Source organism: Apium graveolens, chromosome 2 (assembly GCF_009905375.1).
Source record: "Apium graveolens cultivar Ventura chromosome 2, ASM990537v1, whole genome shotgun sequence".
NCBI classification, from domain to species: Eukaryota; Viridiplantae; Streptophyta; class Magnoliopsida; order Apiales; family Apiaceae; genus Apium; species Apium graveolens.
The window spans coordinates 317,603,432-317,619,197 of record NC_133648.1 but is presented as its reverse complement, the minus strand read 5'-3'; the positions used below and the strand labels follow the sequence as shown (position 1 = coordinate 317,619,197).

The 15,766-nt window shown below is 35.1% G+C and overlaps 2 protein-coding genes across 8 annotated transcripts; both read right to left on the bottom strand.

The window, feature by feature from the left end:
- Window positions 1-6,598: 6,598 nt before the first annotated feature.
- LOC141704567 (CENP-B homolog protein 2-like) lies at window positions 6,599-7,981 on the bottom strand. Its single transcript, XM_074507795.1, has one exon. The coding sequence runs from the start codon at window positions 7,979-7,981 to the stop codon at window positions 6,599-6,601; it is 1,383 nt and encodes a 460-aa protein (XP_074363896.1).
- Window positions 7,982-10,027: 2,046 nt separating this feature from the next.
- LOC141708900 (type IV inositol polyphosphate 5-phosphatase 7-like) lies at window positions 10,028-15,459 on the bottom strand. 7 transcript variants are annotated; one of them, XM_074512729.1, is made up of 14 exons: window positions 14,597-15,459; window positions 14,376-14,460; window positions 13,972-14,040; window positions 13,733-13,829; window positions 13,530-13,634; window positions 12,647-13,436; window positions 12,374-12,567; window positions 12,039-12,147; window positions 11,795-11,943; window positions 11,468-11,699; window positions 11,311-11,357; window positions 10,784-10,860; window positions 10,561-10,696; window positions 10,028-10,473 (listed from the first exon to the last, which is right to left on the bottom strand). In XM_074512729.1, exons 1-10 carry the CDS (start codon window positions 14,624-14,626, stop codon window positions 11,477-11,479), a joined length of 1,851 nt encoding a protein of 616 aa, XP_074368830.1. In that variant the 5' UTR covers window positions 14,627-15,459; the 3' UTR covers window positions 10,028-10,473; window positions 10,561-10,696; window positions 10,784-10,860; window positions 11,311-11,357; window positions 11,468-11,476. The 7 variants fall into 7 exon arrangements, with proteins under 7 accessions (XP_074368830.1, XP_074368829.1, XP_074368828.1 ...); XM_074512728.1 differs by having other exon boundaries at window positions 10,784-10,854; window positions 14,597-15,458; XM_074512727.1 differs by having other exon boundaries at window positions 11,311-11,354; window positions 14,597-15,458.
- Between the last annotated feature and the right edge of the window lie 307 nt (window positions 15,460-15,766).

The window sequence follows — 15,766 nt, the reverse complement described above, 5'->3', positions numbered from 1 at the left end:
ATTCAGAATCCTTTTCTCTTTGCAGGCTTGCCAACTTGGTGTCGTCGAATGTTATATTAAGGCTTTCAATAACCTTATGATCAACAATCATATAAACCCTGTAAGCTTTAAATTCCAGAGAATAGCCAAGAAATATGCCTTCTTCTGCTTTAGCATCAAACTTTCCTAGATGTTCATTTCCTTCCTTCAACACAAAGCATTTAGCACCAAACACATGGAAGTATTTCAGTGTTGGTTTCTTGACAGCCATTATCTCATAAGGAGTCTTTTTATGATCTTTATTAATCAGGGTACGATTTTGAGTGTAACATGCTGTATTGACAGCTTCAGCCCAGAAGTAGGTAGGAAGTCTTGATTTACTTAGCATAGTCCTTGTTGGTTCAACCAAGGTACGATTCTTCCTTTCTACTACGTCGTTTTGTTGTAGAGTCCTTGGTGATGAATACTGTCTCGAAATACCTTTCTCCGTACAAAATTCATTTAGAAATGCATTCTTGAATTCTGTCCCATTATCTGATCTAATCTTTCTAACAGGTAGTTTCGCTTCCATCTCAATCTTCTTTATATGATCCACTATCAGCTGAGGTGCTTCATCCTTGGATTGTAAAAACAACACCCATGTGTACTTGGAGAAATCATCGACCATCATTAAAGCATATATTTTCCTTGATAGTGACAATACGTTCACTGGACCAAATAAATCCATGTGAATCAACTGAAGAGGTTAAGTTATACTTGTCATTTCCTTGCTTATGTGTGATGCTTTCTTTGATTTCCCTTTTTTACATGCTTCACATAGTCATTCTTGATAGAATTCCATCTGTGGTAGTCCTCTCACTAGTTCTCTCTTGATCAGAGAGTTCATTGTCTTGAAGTTCAAGTGCGAGAGCTTCTTGTGCCATAGCCAACTTAGTTCTGATAAAGCTTTGTTGTAGAAACATCTGCTTACTCCATCACAGGTAGACTTCAAGTCATCTACGTACATATTACCTTTCCTTACCCCCTGTAAAGCAAGCTTCTCATCTTTCCTGTGAGAGATCAAACATCTTTCTGTTCTGAAATCAACATTGTATCCCCTGTCATAAAACTGACTTATGCTCAGAAGATTATGCTTTAATCCTTAATAAGAGAGATGTTTTCAATGATGACATTGCCAATTTTCAAATTACCATATCCCTTAGTAAATCCTTTGTTGTCATCTCCAAAGGTAACTATAGGGCCAGCTTTCTCAACCACACCTGTGAGCATGGACTTTTCTCATGGCATGTGCCTTGAACATCCATTGTCAAGAATCCACATGATCTTTTCCTTTCTCACCTTACCCTGCAAACACAGATTGATTAAGAAGACTTTGGTACCCAAGATTTCTTGGGTCCTGAAGGCTTAGGGTTAGAAATAGTATCAACAAATGAAACCTTAACAGGCTTAGTTTTCATTTTGACTGAATCCTTCTCAGTGCTAGTCTTATCGTAGGTATTAGACTTAGAGACAGGAGGTACTACAGTCTTAGCCTGTGTGTGCTCATTACCCATGTTTGTCTTAGTGTCAGTGCAAGTGCTAGCAGTTGCATGATAAGCTTTAAAATATTCAGACATGGTAGTAAATGCACATGGCATACATCTAACTACACCACAGGATTCATGAAAACTAGGCATGTTAGGCATGGCAAGCATACTGGAAGTTGCAATAGAATATACTTTATCTTTAGTGCATGCATGTGTAAGGTGTGCAGCAGAATTGCAATTATTACAAAGCTTCCTAGATGCAGATGAGGAAGATGCAAAATCAGATTTCTTATTAACACCTACCTTGCCATTCTTGTTCTTCTTAGTCTTAACCTTAGCACTCTCACCAGTCTTAGGGTTGACTATTGGTTCTGGTTTCTTAAGTCTATCAGGTTCCTTTCTATCCACCTTAGCACCTAGGTCAGTTATGGGTTTGGCTTTACTAAGTGGAGCCTAAGGAGTCTTAGGGGATTCCTCTACCTTCTCTCTATCTTTAGCAATCAATTCCTCATTGATTAGCAAACTTACTTCATCCAAAGGTTCTGAAACAGACTCATTGAATAACGGAGATACAGCATCCTTAATAACATATGGAATCTATCTGAGACAAACATGTTTATCTCAGATGTACCACTATATTTCTTACTGTTCAGCTTAGAATAGTCAAGTCCTATTGAAGTCTTAGATTTAAATCTTTGACTATCTATTATCTCCTTCTGAGTCAAAGCTGCATTCTTAAACGCCTGTAACTTCTTCTCTAGGTCAGCAATTTGGGTTCTAAGAATGGCTTCTATGTCTGTATTGTACTTAACCTTATTCTCTAGATATTCATTCTTTTGCTTAAGGTCTTCTAGTCCAACTACCAGCAATTCTAGTTCTTCATTTCTAGAGGATAAACTCTCAGATTTAAGAACTAACTTATCATTTTCCATTTTATATGCAAGCATGCTAGTATGAACATTATACAATTCTAAAGTAAGTTCATGCACAGTAGATTTGTATTCAGATACAAACATATCTATAGTGGTAAGTTCTGGAACCTGAGATGATTGCGGTGATTCCTCTGCAGAGTCTGCCATAAGAGCCAGATTTACATACTCTTCCTCTTCATCTGAATCAGTATCATCCCAGCTTTTTCCTTCAGCAATGTACGCTCTTCCCTTTTCCTTTACCCCATAAGAATTCAACTTCCGTTTCAGCTTCTCATTCTTCCTTTTTAGATCTTCATAAGTTTCCTTCTTTTCAGAAGAATCATTTGATTTAACTGCCTTGGGATTTCTGCAATCAGATGCAAAGTGCCCTAACTCATTGCAGTTGTAGCATCTGATTTTGCTCTTGTCTATCCAACTTGACTTATAGCCTCCTCTGGAGCTTGATCCTAACGAGTAGCTTCCTTTCTGAAATCTCCCTGATGAACCCCTTGGTTTGTAGTTGAGCTTTCTTCTGAATCTAACATGACTAAATTTTGCAGCCATGTATGCCATAAATTTGTCCTCTAACTGTTCAAGTTCCTCTTGAGTATAAAACTCACTTTTATCTTCTGGCTCACTATGAGCAATTTCAGCTACGATAATTTCTTTAATTGTTGAGGAGGGTGCAACCTTATTTTCTTGAGATTCAGGTTCACGAACTACAAGTGTAGTGATTTTTGCAAGTGTCGTACTCTTACTGTCAATAGAACCAGGTCCATATATAATAGCTCTCTGCTCTTGCTCCAGCTCATGTGTTCTTATCTTACCATAGATCACATCTAGGGACATAGTAATAAAATTTGCTCTTTCCCTGATTGATGTGTTCTTTTGTTCCAGGTGAACTGGAAGCATCAGCATAAACTTTTTGTTAGACTCTCGTATAGGATAAACTTTCCCTTGCAGCTTTAATTCACTTAACAGTCTTGTATATCTCTCAAAGAGTGAAGACAGTGCTTCTCTGGGTTGAAGTTTGAATGCCTCATACTGAGTCGTCAGAATATCCATCCTGTTTTCTTTGACTTCTTCTGTTCCTTCCATCAAAAGCTCAATGGTATTCCACATATCTTTTACACTGTTACATCCTAGAAGTTGATGGCCCATATCATTATCGGTCGATTCCACAATTATGAGTTGAAGGCTTGTGTCCAGATTTATCAACTCCTTATCGGTTTCCGTATATTTAGACGGATCCCTGGGAGTGGATGAGGAAGGAATTCTCACACCAGTTGTGGTTGTGGATTCAGCAACTACTTCCATCGGAACATAAGATCCATCATCTTGGCGGAATTAAATTATTTAAAGTTCAAAAATTTCAAGAAATGAGAATTTTTGAAAATTAAAAAATTCAAGAAATTTTTCAAGAACTTGTTTCTTTCTCCGGATCTTGATTTGTATGTCAATCAACAAGCTATGATATCAATTGTTAGTCCCAAAGTATCGTAGAAGGGGGGTTGAATACGATACCTACAATCTTTTTCGATTCGTTTCAAGTTCTTTGTTAAAAGTACGGAATCAAAAACAACACAAAACAATTCGATGAATATATTGTTTTATTAATATAAACCTTGAGGTTGCTACAATCTAATCAATGTATTGATTAGCTATAATAAATTCAGTAGCATAATAATATGTTTACAAAGATAATAAATGTGAAGCTTTAATGGAGCTCTCATAAACTTTCTGTATTTGCTGAAGAAGATAATTAACTGAATGAAAATACATTCAATTTGCTTTTGTAGTATTTTCAAATTCAATGGACAGGTGGCCAATTCTTGTCCACTCATTTCATTAAATTTGCTGCACTTCAAATCAGTGAACAACACATCTACGGCGACAGCTCTGTAGCGACAACATCCCCTGTGCCTTCTCTGTGGCGACAGCTTCCCCTGTGCCTTCTCTGTGGCGACAGAGTTGTCTTGTACATATCTCTGTGGTGACAGCTCTGTGGCGACAGCTCTATGGCGACAGAGTTATCTTGTGCATACCTCTGTGGTGACAGAGTTGTCTTGTGCATAACTCTGTGGTGACAGCTCTGTGGCGACAGCTCTATGGCGACAGAGTTGTCTTGTGCATAACTCTGATAACAGCTCTGTGGCGATAAGTACTCCCGTGGCGACTAGATAGAGAGAGAGTTGTCATGAATTAGAGTATTTTAGCTCTTTGTCAAACCATTCTTCAGTGTATCAATCATTTTTCTTCTGTAATTAAATCAAAATACTTTCTTGAATACTGATGTTTGGTGTACTGGTCTGGTTCACAAACAGCTAGCATTGAGAGGATCCTAATTCAGTTTGTCTTGTGTTTCTGAGTTGATACAGACTGATGTTTATCCATTGCTTCTCTCACTGAACCCTTGATCTGTAACACTTGAAATCAATACATGCAACCGATACTTAAAGTCCCTTGATGTCTTATTCTTCATGGTTGCTTGAACATGACAATGAACTTCTTCCCATGATCTGTTGGAGGACTTAATGAGTCAATCACATCATTTGGTTTTTTGTGTTTATCCTGTCTTCATCTGTAGGGTTCATGTGCTTCACAGTTTAATATTGTTTATCTGTTTCTGTTTTCATGTTGAGTTATAAATCCTCGATTACATGTTACATTACATTATGCTTTACAATAACAATAAGGATTTGTTAAGCAACATCTGTTGATTGACTTATCCGTTGAAGTACAATATGGATTCATCCGTTGAAATTCAGCGTGGATTATCCGCTGATGGACTGATCCTGTGCATTATCCGTTGATGGACAGATCCTGACGTGCCTGGATCAAGATTTGCTGTGTGTAAATACTAATGGGGCTGGCTGTATCAGGATTTAACAAATCCTGATATTGACAGTTACACTTTCTGATTTTGGAAATATTTCATTAAAAGTAATTTACGTCAAAATATTTATTTTAATTAATATATTATATTCAGTTATGTTTTGTGTCGTATTATATACTGAACAAAACATTTGGAATATAGAGACGTGAATTACATACGTGTGAAAAACTAACTACTATCAATCTCTTTTTCTCTCCTCCATAATATACAGATTATAGCATAGATTTTCTGGGCGAACTGAGGTCAGGTGTTGTTGAACTTTACATATTTGTGGACGAATTGATCTGAGCGAAAGTGATATTGCTGCAAACCAACATAGTGTAAGTGGGGCAATAATCTTTTTAAGAACAGTCTAGATTTCTCGAAGGTTAGGCGATTCAGCTGTTATTGGCTCTTTCAGATTTATTAAAGATTATGTTAGAGCTAAGTGTTCTATTTTCTCTTTGTCAATTTAGTTACTAATTATATTTTTTTTTCCTTCGTGTTTTATTTTGTTATCTAATTTATTGCATGTTCTTATTAATTGTCATCTTATTAATTGTGATATATATAACTGACTCGTTATTCTGCATGATGATAATAAATATACCGAACATATTCTTTATGCATTAATGGAAAGTGCCGTTGCCAATTCTCAAAGGGTGCTCCTTGTCCACCCTTTCTTGGATGTCCTTCTAATCCACCTCAATTTTATTTGTGATTAATTTAGTTTTACTTGTCATTATATAAATATCATCACATTTATTCATACCCCTTCTTCTGATCTTATTCATCACCTATTCTCCACAATATGGACAGTATGCAACTACAGTTAAACCTCGATTAAGTAATATCCGATAAAGTAATAACCTCGCTTAAGTAATAATTTTCATCGGTCCCAACTTGGGCCAATGTTGTAAAGTAATATTCTCGCTAAAAGCATAAGATAATAAAAAATTCGAAAGTCATTAAGGGCCCAAGTAATATGTAAAGTAATAATTCCATAATTATATATATATATATATATATATATATATATATATACTGTATAATGTATATGATTACAAAATTTAATTCTTATTAAAATATGAATCTATTGTAGCTTGTTTCTTCTTTCCACCAAAGCCAAAATTAATCTCGTCCTTGACTTTATGTAAAGCAAAAATAACTCCTGGTATGTTTTGCTCGTGTTGTAACAAGTAATTGTTCAAAGTGGTGAGTGCTTGAAATGCTTCCTTTGATGACACGCTTGGGATGACATTGCTATCGTCGGGTTCAGGATCAGTCCCTTCATCAGTGCTCATTACCTACTCAATGATTTCTTCATCCGTAGGTGATTCCATAACCGCATCATTCTCGTTTGGATAGTTTAAGAGATGCTCGACATCCATCACATTCCTATATCGTAAATTAGAGATAACTTCATTTAATCCTTCGACACCTTCATTTATTTCTCCGAGTTCTTGTTCATCATTTTCTTCTGAACGAATCTTGCAATGCCGAAAACAATTTGCAATTGTGGTTGTTTTCACATCAATATTCCAAGCCATGTTAGCAAAACTAATAGCATTCAAGATATTAACTTTTTCAGGATTTGTTGCATTAACTTCAAGACTTTGCAACATGCTAGAATATAGACGACGCCGATAGTGAACTTTAAATGCTCGAATAATTCCAGCATCGCATGGTTGAATCTTAGATGTTGTGTTAGGAGGTAGAAAGAACAACTCTGTATTTCTCAAGCCTTCAACTATTTTTGGATGAGCATGACAATTGTCAACAATCAAAAGTACCTTCCTGCCATTCATTTTACTATCAAACCAAGTAACAAATTCTTGAAAAAGCAAGCCAGTCATCCAAGCCTTCTTGTTAAAACGATACACACAATTAAGATTGTTTATATTCACATTTTTAAAGCACCTAGGATTGGCGTACTTACCAATGATCCAAAGTGGAACTTTGTCAGACCCATCACCGTTGCAACACACAACTACAGTGATTCTCTCTTTATCTTTTTTGCGGCCCTCTAGCTGTTTGGTAGCTAGTGAATGGTCAGCTTCAAGTCGATAGAATAATCCCGTTTCATCCATGTTATAAATATCTTTCAACTGAAATTGATCCAATTTTGATCGGATGCCTGGCAATGCATTTTCAATGTTCTCCATCATCACTGAACCACTTTCACCAAAACGCCGATAAGATTTGATTCCATATCTTGCCTTGAAACGTTCTAACCATCCACTGGAAAAGCTAAAATCGGAATTACTTTCCCCATACATTTTCTTCATTAGCTCCTTTCCTTTTTCTTGAATGATTTCTCCAGACATATTAACTTTATCTTGCCTTTGAAGAAACCACTCAAACAAAACTTTCTCTAACTCTGGATATTTTGCTGATTTGTGTTTTTTGACATCACTTTGTTTCCTCTCGTCGGACAAGTATTCCGAGGCTCTCTTGAGTGTGTTTGATATAGTTGATTGACTGATATCTAAGTCATATTTTTGATGTACCCATGCTTGTAAATCTTTCTGGCTTACACCTGGATTCTCCTTTTTATATTCACAAATAGCACTCCTTATCTTATCTGTGATTGCTGATTTTTTCACTCCTTTTAGATGATGCGAAGACATTGGTGTATACTGTAAAACAAAGTTGATATTGTATGTGTCTGTAGTGTACCATTCTATCATTTTATATAGTTAATCACAAAGTCTTATCATTAATATTATGGTGTCTCTTCATGTATTTTTATTTAAGAATTACAATAAATATTAGATGGTTGAGTTTCAATACAACGTACACAACACATGTTACCTTTATGTACTGATCTGGTGCAATTTTAATATGCATGCATCTAGTTTTTGGATATAAGTAATCATAATAAAAGTAATTTTAGATCAAATACATTGCATGTGATTAATTCTAGTTTTTATACGTACATTATATATTATACTGTACCACGTAAACATAAAAATTCGGTAAAGTAATAAAATATTACTTTATCGATAAAGTAATAAAATATTATTATATCGATAAAGTAATAAATTCGGTAAAATAATATTTTTTCCCGGTCCCAAGGGTATTACTTTAAAGAGGTTTAACTGATCTGCATCTGTTTCGTATTTACAACTCATTTTTATGATCTTATCAGAGTGTTATTACAAGTGTTTTTTATTTGCTAATTAATTATATATGCACCCTAATTACCTACACGTCATGAGTCGAGTCGAACTCTCTTGATTACAAGTACTTTCTACTTTCTGGTATCCCAAGAAATTTTGAAGAACACAAATAGTTTACTTCTATGCCATTTATTTATCTTCATTTTTCTTTTTGATATGTCCTTGTCAATTTTTTATGTTCCAAATATAGTAAAATTTTATGATATAAAAATCAACTATATTTATTTATATCCACTACTTTATTTCACTATATCCATTATTTTATTTCACTATATTCACTATATATATTAAAAATTAATTGATCCTCCCACTTTACTCACTTTTCTTATTTTTCTCTCATTAAATTTTTTTTTTAATTTCTGCGCAGAATCCTATATGTAGAGAATTCTAACCGGAGGGAGTATTTATTTGGAGTTAATACATTAGATATAGTACAAATAAAGCCTCCCAACTCTTTTTTTTTTTTTTTTTTTTGCTAAATAAGCCTCCCAACTCTTGATGTACAGAACTGGACTATTGTTACAGTGAACAAACAATGTCCAATCACCTCTTTTGTTTTGTAGCTATTTAAAGTTGAAATAGGCACTTCTTTAACCCTACTAGCCTAATAGGAGCCTATTTTAACTGTAAACAGTAAGCTCAATAGTTAATATGTTTCTGTAGTACCACCAAGCTCTAAATCTAGCTTCCAGTTAAAGCAAGAACTAGTTTATCCTATAGTCTATACAGATACACAGAAGTGACAGTAACAGTTGGTTTATGGATATATCAAGACAAGCACCACAAGAGGAGACAAACTTTTTTCAGTCAAATCATCACAAGGTGGTCAAGTGGAGCACAAGCACAGAATGTTTATCTCTTGTCTTTCTTCTGCTTTGTAATTTTATATTAATGATCTTTAATTTTATAAATTTATCTGACATGTATATAAATTTGAACATAGTATTCCTATAAATTTACAAAATCTGATATTTTTGAAGTTAGAGCAATTGTTTAAAGGACTGAGGTCTAGAGTACAGGCATGTTAAACCTTAACCCTAAGCATGTTAAGTTAACCGTGCATAAAAGAACGTTATACTTTACTGTTGTTAATTAACTTGGTTAGTATGTTATAACAGTCGTTTCACGTTTGTTAGGAACATGAACCCTTGTTTAAAATCCATGTAACAAGAACCTAGAACATTATACCTTATTGTTGTTTGTTATGACATCAACCCTTACTTTAAAATCCATGTAACAAGAACCTAGAACAAGCTACAATCACATATGTTAATGTAAATATATGGTATCCTGTGTATGTATCCAGAAGATCATTTTGTTTGATAACCCTTGACAAATGGAAAATGTCAATTTTTTATATTCTCTGTTACAACATAATGTATCAGATTATGAATGCTAGATTACCAGCAGAACAGTTACTTTAATCAAACATGAAGGCACAACTGGCTGCAATACTTAGCCCACTCTTTTATATGTATGTAAATATATACTCTGTTTCTTTCCAGAGTCCCCTGGCATGCAAAAAGTTCCTAATTTGATAATAAGTTGAACAGATAAAACAAACATGTTTCTGACTTCCCACCAAGATACTGCCAATTCTGTAATACTGTCTTCTTTTACTATCTACTCCAATGGAGTATTTTTTTCTCTGGTTTCTTGTTCATCATACATATGCAGTAATAAAGATGAAAAGCAGACAAACAGTGGAGATGGTGAGTCATCAAGAACCAGCTTTTACAGTAGATCATCAGCAGATATAGAAACAACAAGAGGACTTCTTAGAATCATATTTTCAAACTCTTTACCACTATAGTGAAAGAGTGTGTACACATCACTTCTCCACTTCTCTCTTCATTTAAAACAAAAAGCTCAAACCTAATGATTATTTTTACAAACTCCATTCTTTTCCAGTCAGTTATCTTTGTACAGTTCACAAAAGAATCTTGAATAAACTCTTCAACAGTTACCCACTTGGCAATATCTGGTCAGTCAAGTTCAACCTGTAATCAAAGTAAATATAGTTCATAAATAAGAGTTGTGTAAGCTTCTATTCCATCTGTATTCATGATGGTTCAACGTTGAAGTACCTAAAAAACTTGGAGGGGACTTTGAGATTCCGTAAAGTGGGACTTCGTTAGTCTATGCTCCAATTTATGTCGGAAATAATGGCTTAAATGCATTTTCTTTTAGCTTGGAATAAGTTAGCAGTTCTGTTAGAGTTATCTGGTAGAGAACATAGAAAGAACTAAATTAGGCCAAATAAACAAAATGCACTGCAAAATCAGCTCAACAGAGGAGCAAAGAACTTACTTTTTGATTATGACAACATTGGAAAGTCTCCATCAACCTTCAAAACTGTGCCACCTTACTACAATAGCAGCCTGCAACTAGGACCAGACAACAGATAAGAACAAGTCTGGGACTGGGCGTCCCCAAATTGAAGCAAGATGCAAATAACATGTTAGTGGCAAGTTACTTGATGTTATGTAGATAGTAAAATAACAGATTTAAAAAGATCATGTCAAATAATCAAGAGAAAAGTTATTTTACTTGTGCAACAGTGCAAGTATTAGTTACATAATTTCACTATGAAAGACTTTCAGGAGTCGTGGGACTCCCACGTACCACTTTCATGGTGCATTTTTGTGTACTGTCTAGTGTTGCCGGTATGGCTTTGTAGAAGACCAAGATATTAAAATACACAGTTAAAAAAGAAAATTAAAAAAAATGATGCAACTTATTACAACTCCTGACATACATGACTAAATATCCAAAAGCACAGAAATATGCACCATGTTCCAATTAGGACATTCATTAGATTGAGCATGATCACTCACCTAAGCTGGCAAAAGCTTGCAGAGGCATTCTTGAGCTAAATTAGCTGCTTCAAGAATTTTAACAAAAATCAAACAGAGTTAATAGAGAATTTTAGAAAAGCAATTAACTTGGTTAATGCCAGCATCTGTATGAAAGCGTTCAGAATTCAAGAATCACCTCAAACTGTCAAAAAAAGCAGAGTTCAGTGTAACCATTCGAGTATGGCAGTAGCTCCTCTGCCTCGATCCTAGAGGTTGAACAACTCGTGCTTTTCCTCAAACCACTATTTGAAGACTCAACTTCAGCCCAAAATATGCTGTAAACTGGTCTATGATCAGAGAATCTAGATTCCCCTCGCACATAAGAAAGTTGATGGAGACCTCCTCCAAACCACAAGATTCGATCGCACCTTCTCAATTGGAAACAAATACTAGATTAGTGCCTTGAATCACCTAATTGTAAGTTGTAACCGCTTACACTCAAGTTTTTGTAAAGAGATCTTACCATGCAGGGGTTCTTCGTTTCTCTTTTGGGTGCATATTTTCACCAGTGTATCTGTCCGAGTTATTTGAATACTTGTATGTAGGAGGGAAGTATATTTTACCTTCCTTCCAACCCTCAAAAACTCGCCCCCTACGCTGCTCTATGCGCAGCTGCAAAACAAAGAGGTACTTTAATAATTGTTCTCGTAAAAATACAATTTTCGCAAAAGATACAGAATATATCAAGAGCGGAGATGTTTGCATGCCTGGTCATTCTCTAACAGAGCTCTCCAGTTTTGCATCTCTACAAGAGCTTTGGCTGTTCGGTGGGAAAGGGCAATTCGATAATTTAGGTCTCCGAGCCAGATGATTCGACTGGTCAAAATAGACTAGTTAGAATGCTTGTTGTACTCTTTATCAGGACATATTCATATTAAGCTTCTTACAGTGATATTTACATATCATTTGGTGAAAATTGACATAATAAAACTTCTGGAGGGTGTTCAAGCACTGAAGTAAAATTGCTATAATTTTGAGATATAATTATATGCTAATTTTTGTGAGAAAAAACTAATGACTGATTGATATGCTTTAATCTTACTCATGTTGGAGAATTGTTTCTGGGGATTTGTCAATATAGACGCCGCGAACTTGTGGAAATCTTGTCTTTCTTAGGATCTCCATGACATCAGAGTTCCTCCTTAGCTCATCACCTTCCTTCTGTCCTGAGGTCAAATGACTGCAGATGAAGCAAAAGCTTGTTTGATGCACCATCATGCTCACTGAGATGGACCCCTGAACATAAAATTGGAATAATTTCAGTTTTAAATAAAAAGAAAAGAAGAAGTATGTTTTTAGGCAATAAAAAGCATACCTTATTTCCTAGATAACCCATTAATCCTCTACCAACACAGGATACTTTCAAGTTCCTGACGTGCTCCCTTAAATCACTCCTTACCCATATTGTAAGAAAAACTCCAACCATTTGCTTACTTGCAACTAAGCAGTATCCATCTTCAACCGGTGCAGACACTCCATTAAACACCGGTGAGGATAAAACAGTGCTAGGTGAATCTCCCGGCCCATAATCATCATCAGAGGAGCCCCATTTGGAGTAGTCACTCGGCCTCTGACCCCAAGAATAATCGCTTGCTCTGCGGCTTGAAGAATAGTCACTTGACCTTTGAACTGAGGAATAATCACTTGGCCTACGACTTGATGAGTAATCACTTGGCCTGTGACTTGAAGAATAGTCACTTGGCCTGTGACTTGAAGAATAATCACTTGACCTCTGACCCCACCTAAAGTTAGGGTCATAATTACTTGGCCTATGGCCAAACATTACTCTGTCACAAACACTAAATCTTCGATCGAGCTGAGGTTGTGAGCTTGTATAGTCGCAGTCATTGCTACAGTAACGAGGTGTCTGAAATGATCTACGATGGAAGAAAGACGAGTTCTTTTGCCTGGTTGATCCCTCAAAGTCAGCATCTAATTCAACAATAGGATCAATGATAGGAGATGGTGTATAACGTCCACTTCCTCCATTTGTTCCAGGACGATTATTTAAGGTTTTGCGAATTAGAGCTAGCCATTTTTTAGCAGGACCATTGTCTTCAGCACCCAAAATATTACCGGCATTCAGAGGAACTATTTCTTGAAATCTGAGTGTCAAGGGTATAAAGCAAAGGTTCTTGATCATCAAATGACATAGGTTAACAAAAGCATATGTGAAGATTAAAACCAAAGACTCATACCCAAGTACATATATGTCTGCAGGAGGTGAGGCAAGAAGCCAATCATCTAGGTTCATACTACTTGATGGTGATTTTCCACCCACATTCCACGTAGCTGAAAAAATGCTGTTCCGTTTAAAAGTTCAAAAATTAGGAAAACTATTAAATAGCTAGTAGCAAAGTGCTGAATTGCATAAAAGTTTACAACTTTGTAATAGACAGACCTATAGTTCTGCACATTTATCACCTGAGGATGATCAAGATCAACTCTCCCTTTCCGGATGTGAGCCGAGGATTTACTAAAGTTTTCTGTGCATCCAACTTAAAGAAAAGAGTTACAATAAGTTTCATGGCAGGAGATGGGAATTTTAGCAAAACTTTAAGCAAACTATCTTGTTCTTTCTTTTTTCCTAATTAACTATCTTTACTTGAAGGTACTAATCAATCCGAAAATGAAACTAACCTGTTTTACTCTTCTTGATTGTACATGGCTCTCTTTCAGAGAAGCTGCTCCTGCATTCCACATTACTACCTAAAACAAACAAAACTATCATTTGATGACACAAGAGCAGAGTTTGATTCTTTGATCACATCGACAGGAGTAATAAACTAAATAACATCCTAAAAAGCTAAATTAGTACAGAAGAATCATATGATCCACTTTGAAGAGTATTTTTTTTCATTAAATCCTAGATATCAAGAAAAAAAGCTCAGGGTAGCAGTGACACACTTAGAATTAGAATTCAATGAACTTTTGACTTTACATGGTCACATGGTATATTCAATTGTAGAGCAAGCATTATTATAACAATAACTAAAATTATCTACCAAATCTTCAGAACCCTGATAATAAGATTAAAAACACACCTTTATTTACATCATCTGCTTGAAATTCCTCAGTTTTGCACTTGATATTAAACCACTTTCTAACAAGTGATTTTGACCAAGAGAGCTTCATCAAACACAAACACAGAGTCAACAACCAAACAGAACATAATGTTTTTTTTGGTGCTTAAAAATCATTATCAAAGGTTATAATATACATATAAACACATATGCTAATAATAAAAAAAAGAAGTTAAAAACACCTTGCTTTTCTTGGAATTTACATCTCTCATTGTTTCAGTATAGGTCCTTCTTCATGCAGGTCTTCTTATATCCTACTCCCCAAAGTTGTTGGTTTTTCCCAAAACCAACTAATTTTTACTCAAGAAAATGGCCTCAAATTCAAACACTTTTTTAAAATGGTCCTCAAATCCTAATTACACACACTAACAATCTTGGGTTTTTCCAAAACCACAAAGCAACGTTCTCTTGGCTGTATAGGATCACACTATGAACAAACAAGAAGATAGACACAAATCAAGAAAATCAACAAAAGTGAGACACAAAACACTTTTGAATGTGTGGAACTGTGGAAGTATATATAATAGTTTCTTGAAACTCAACAAGACAATGAGGCATACAAACACCTATATATGGAGAGAGAGAGAGAGAGGGAGAGTGAGAGAGAGAGTGGGAGAGAGAGAGAGAGAGAGCGGGGTCCTCTTCTTCTTTTTTATCTAGTCGAAATGTAGCCTGGTTATGTATGAGGAACAGCAAAGGTATATAATTTGAACAGAATAAAGTGCAGGAGGAGAACGAGACCCACAGTATCACACTACTCCTTTTGTTTTTTCATTTTTTCTTGCACTTCAGAACCCAAGGCTGTCCATGACAGACATGTCGTTTTAGGTATATTTAATGTATGAAACGACTCAACAACTGGGTTTATTTTTAGGCTATTGGGTCAACAAAGCTAAGGGGTGGTGATGTAGTATAAGAAACTCTAATAGTATCCATCTTGTAGTTACGTTTCTTTTTTACTATACGCCTATACGATCTTTGCTCAAAGTAAATAAAAGCAGTTAAAGATAAAGAAATTGTATGTATCTATGTTGTACAACAAGTACATCTGTAGTTGTTTCCCTTTATATTCTTTTTATAATCTAATAATCTTTTCTATTCACAATAAATAAAGTATATACAAGCCGACCACATAAATCAATAACAAACTCAACATCTTGAATACTATTTTACAACAAATATATATATTCAACCGATCATTTTTATTTTTGATCTTCTAAACTCACGAATTCAAATATGTCAAAAGTAAAAAATATAAACATGACTTGATTATCTTTGTATACTTGTATACTTGATCATATTCACAATTTTTTTTATATTTTTTCCTCTTGACTTCTCACCCCTTTCTTTAA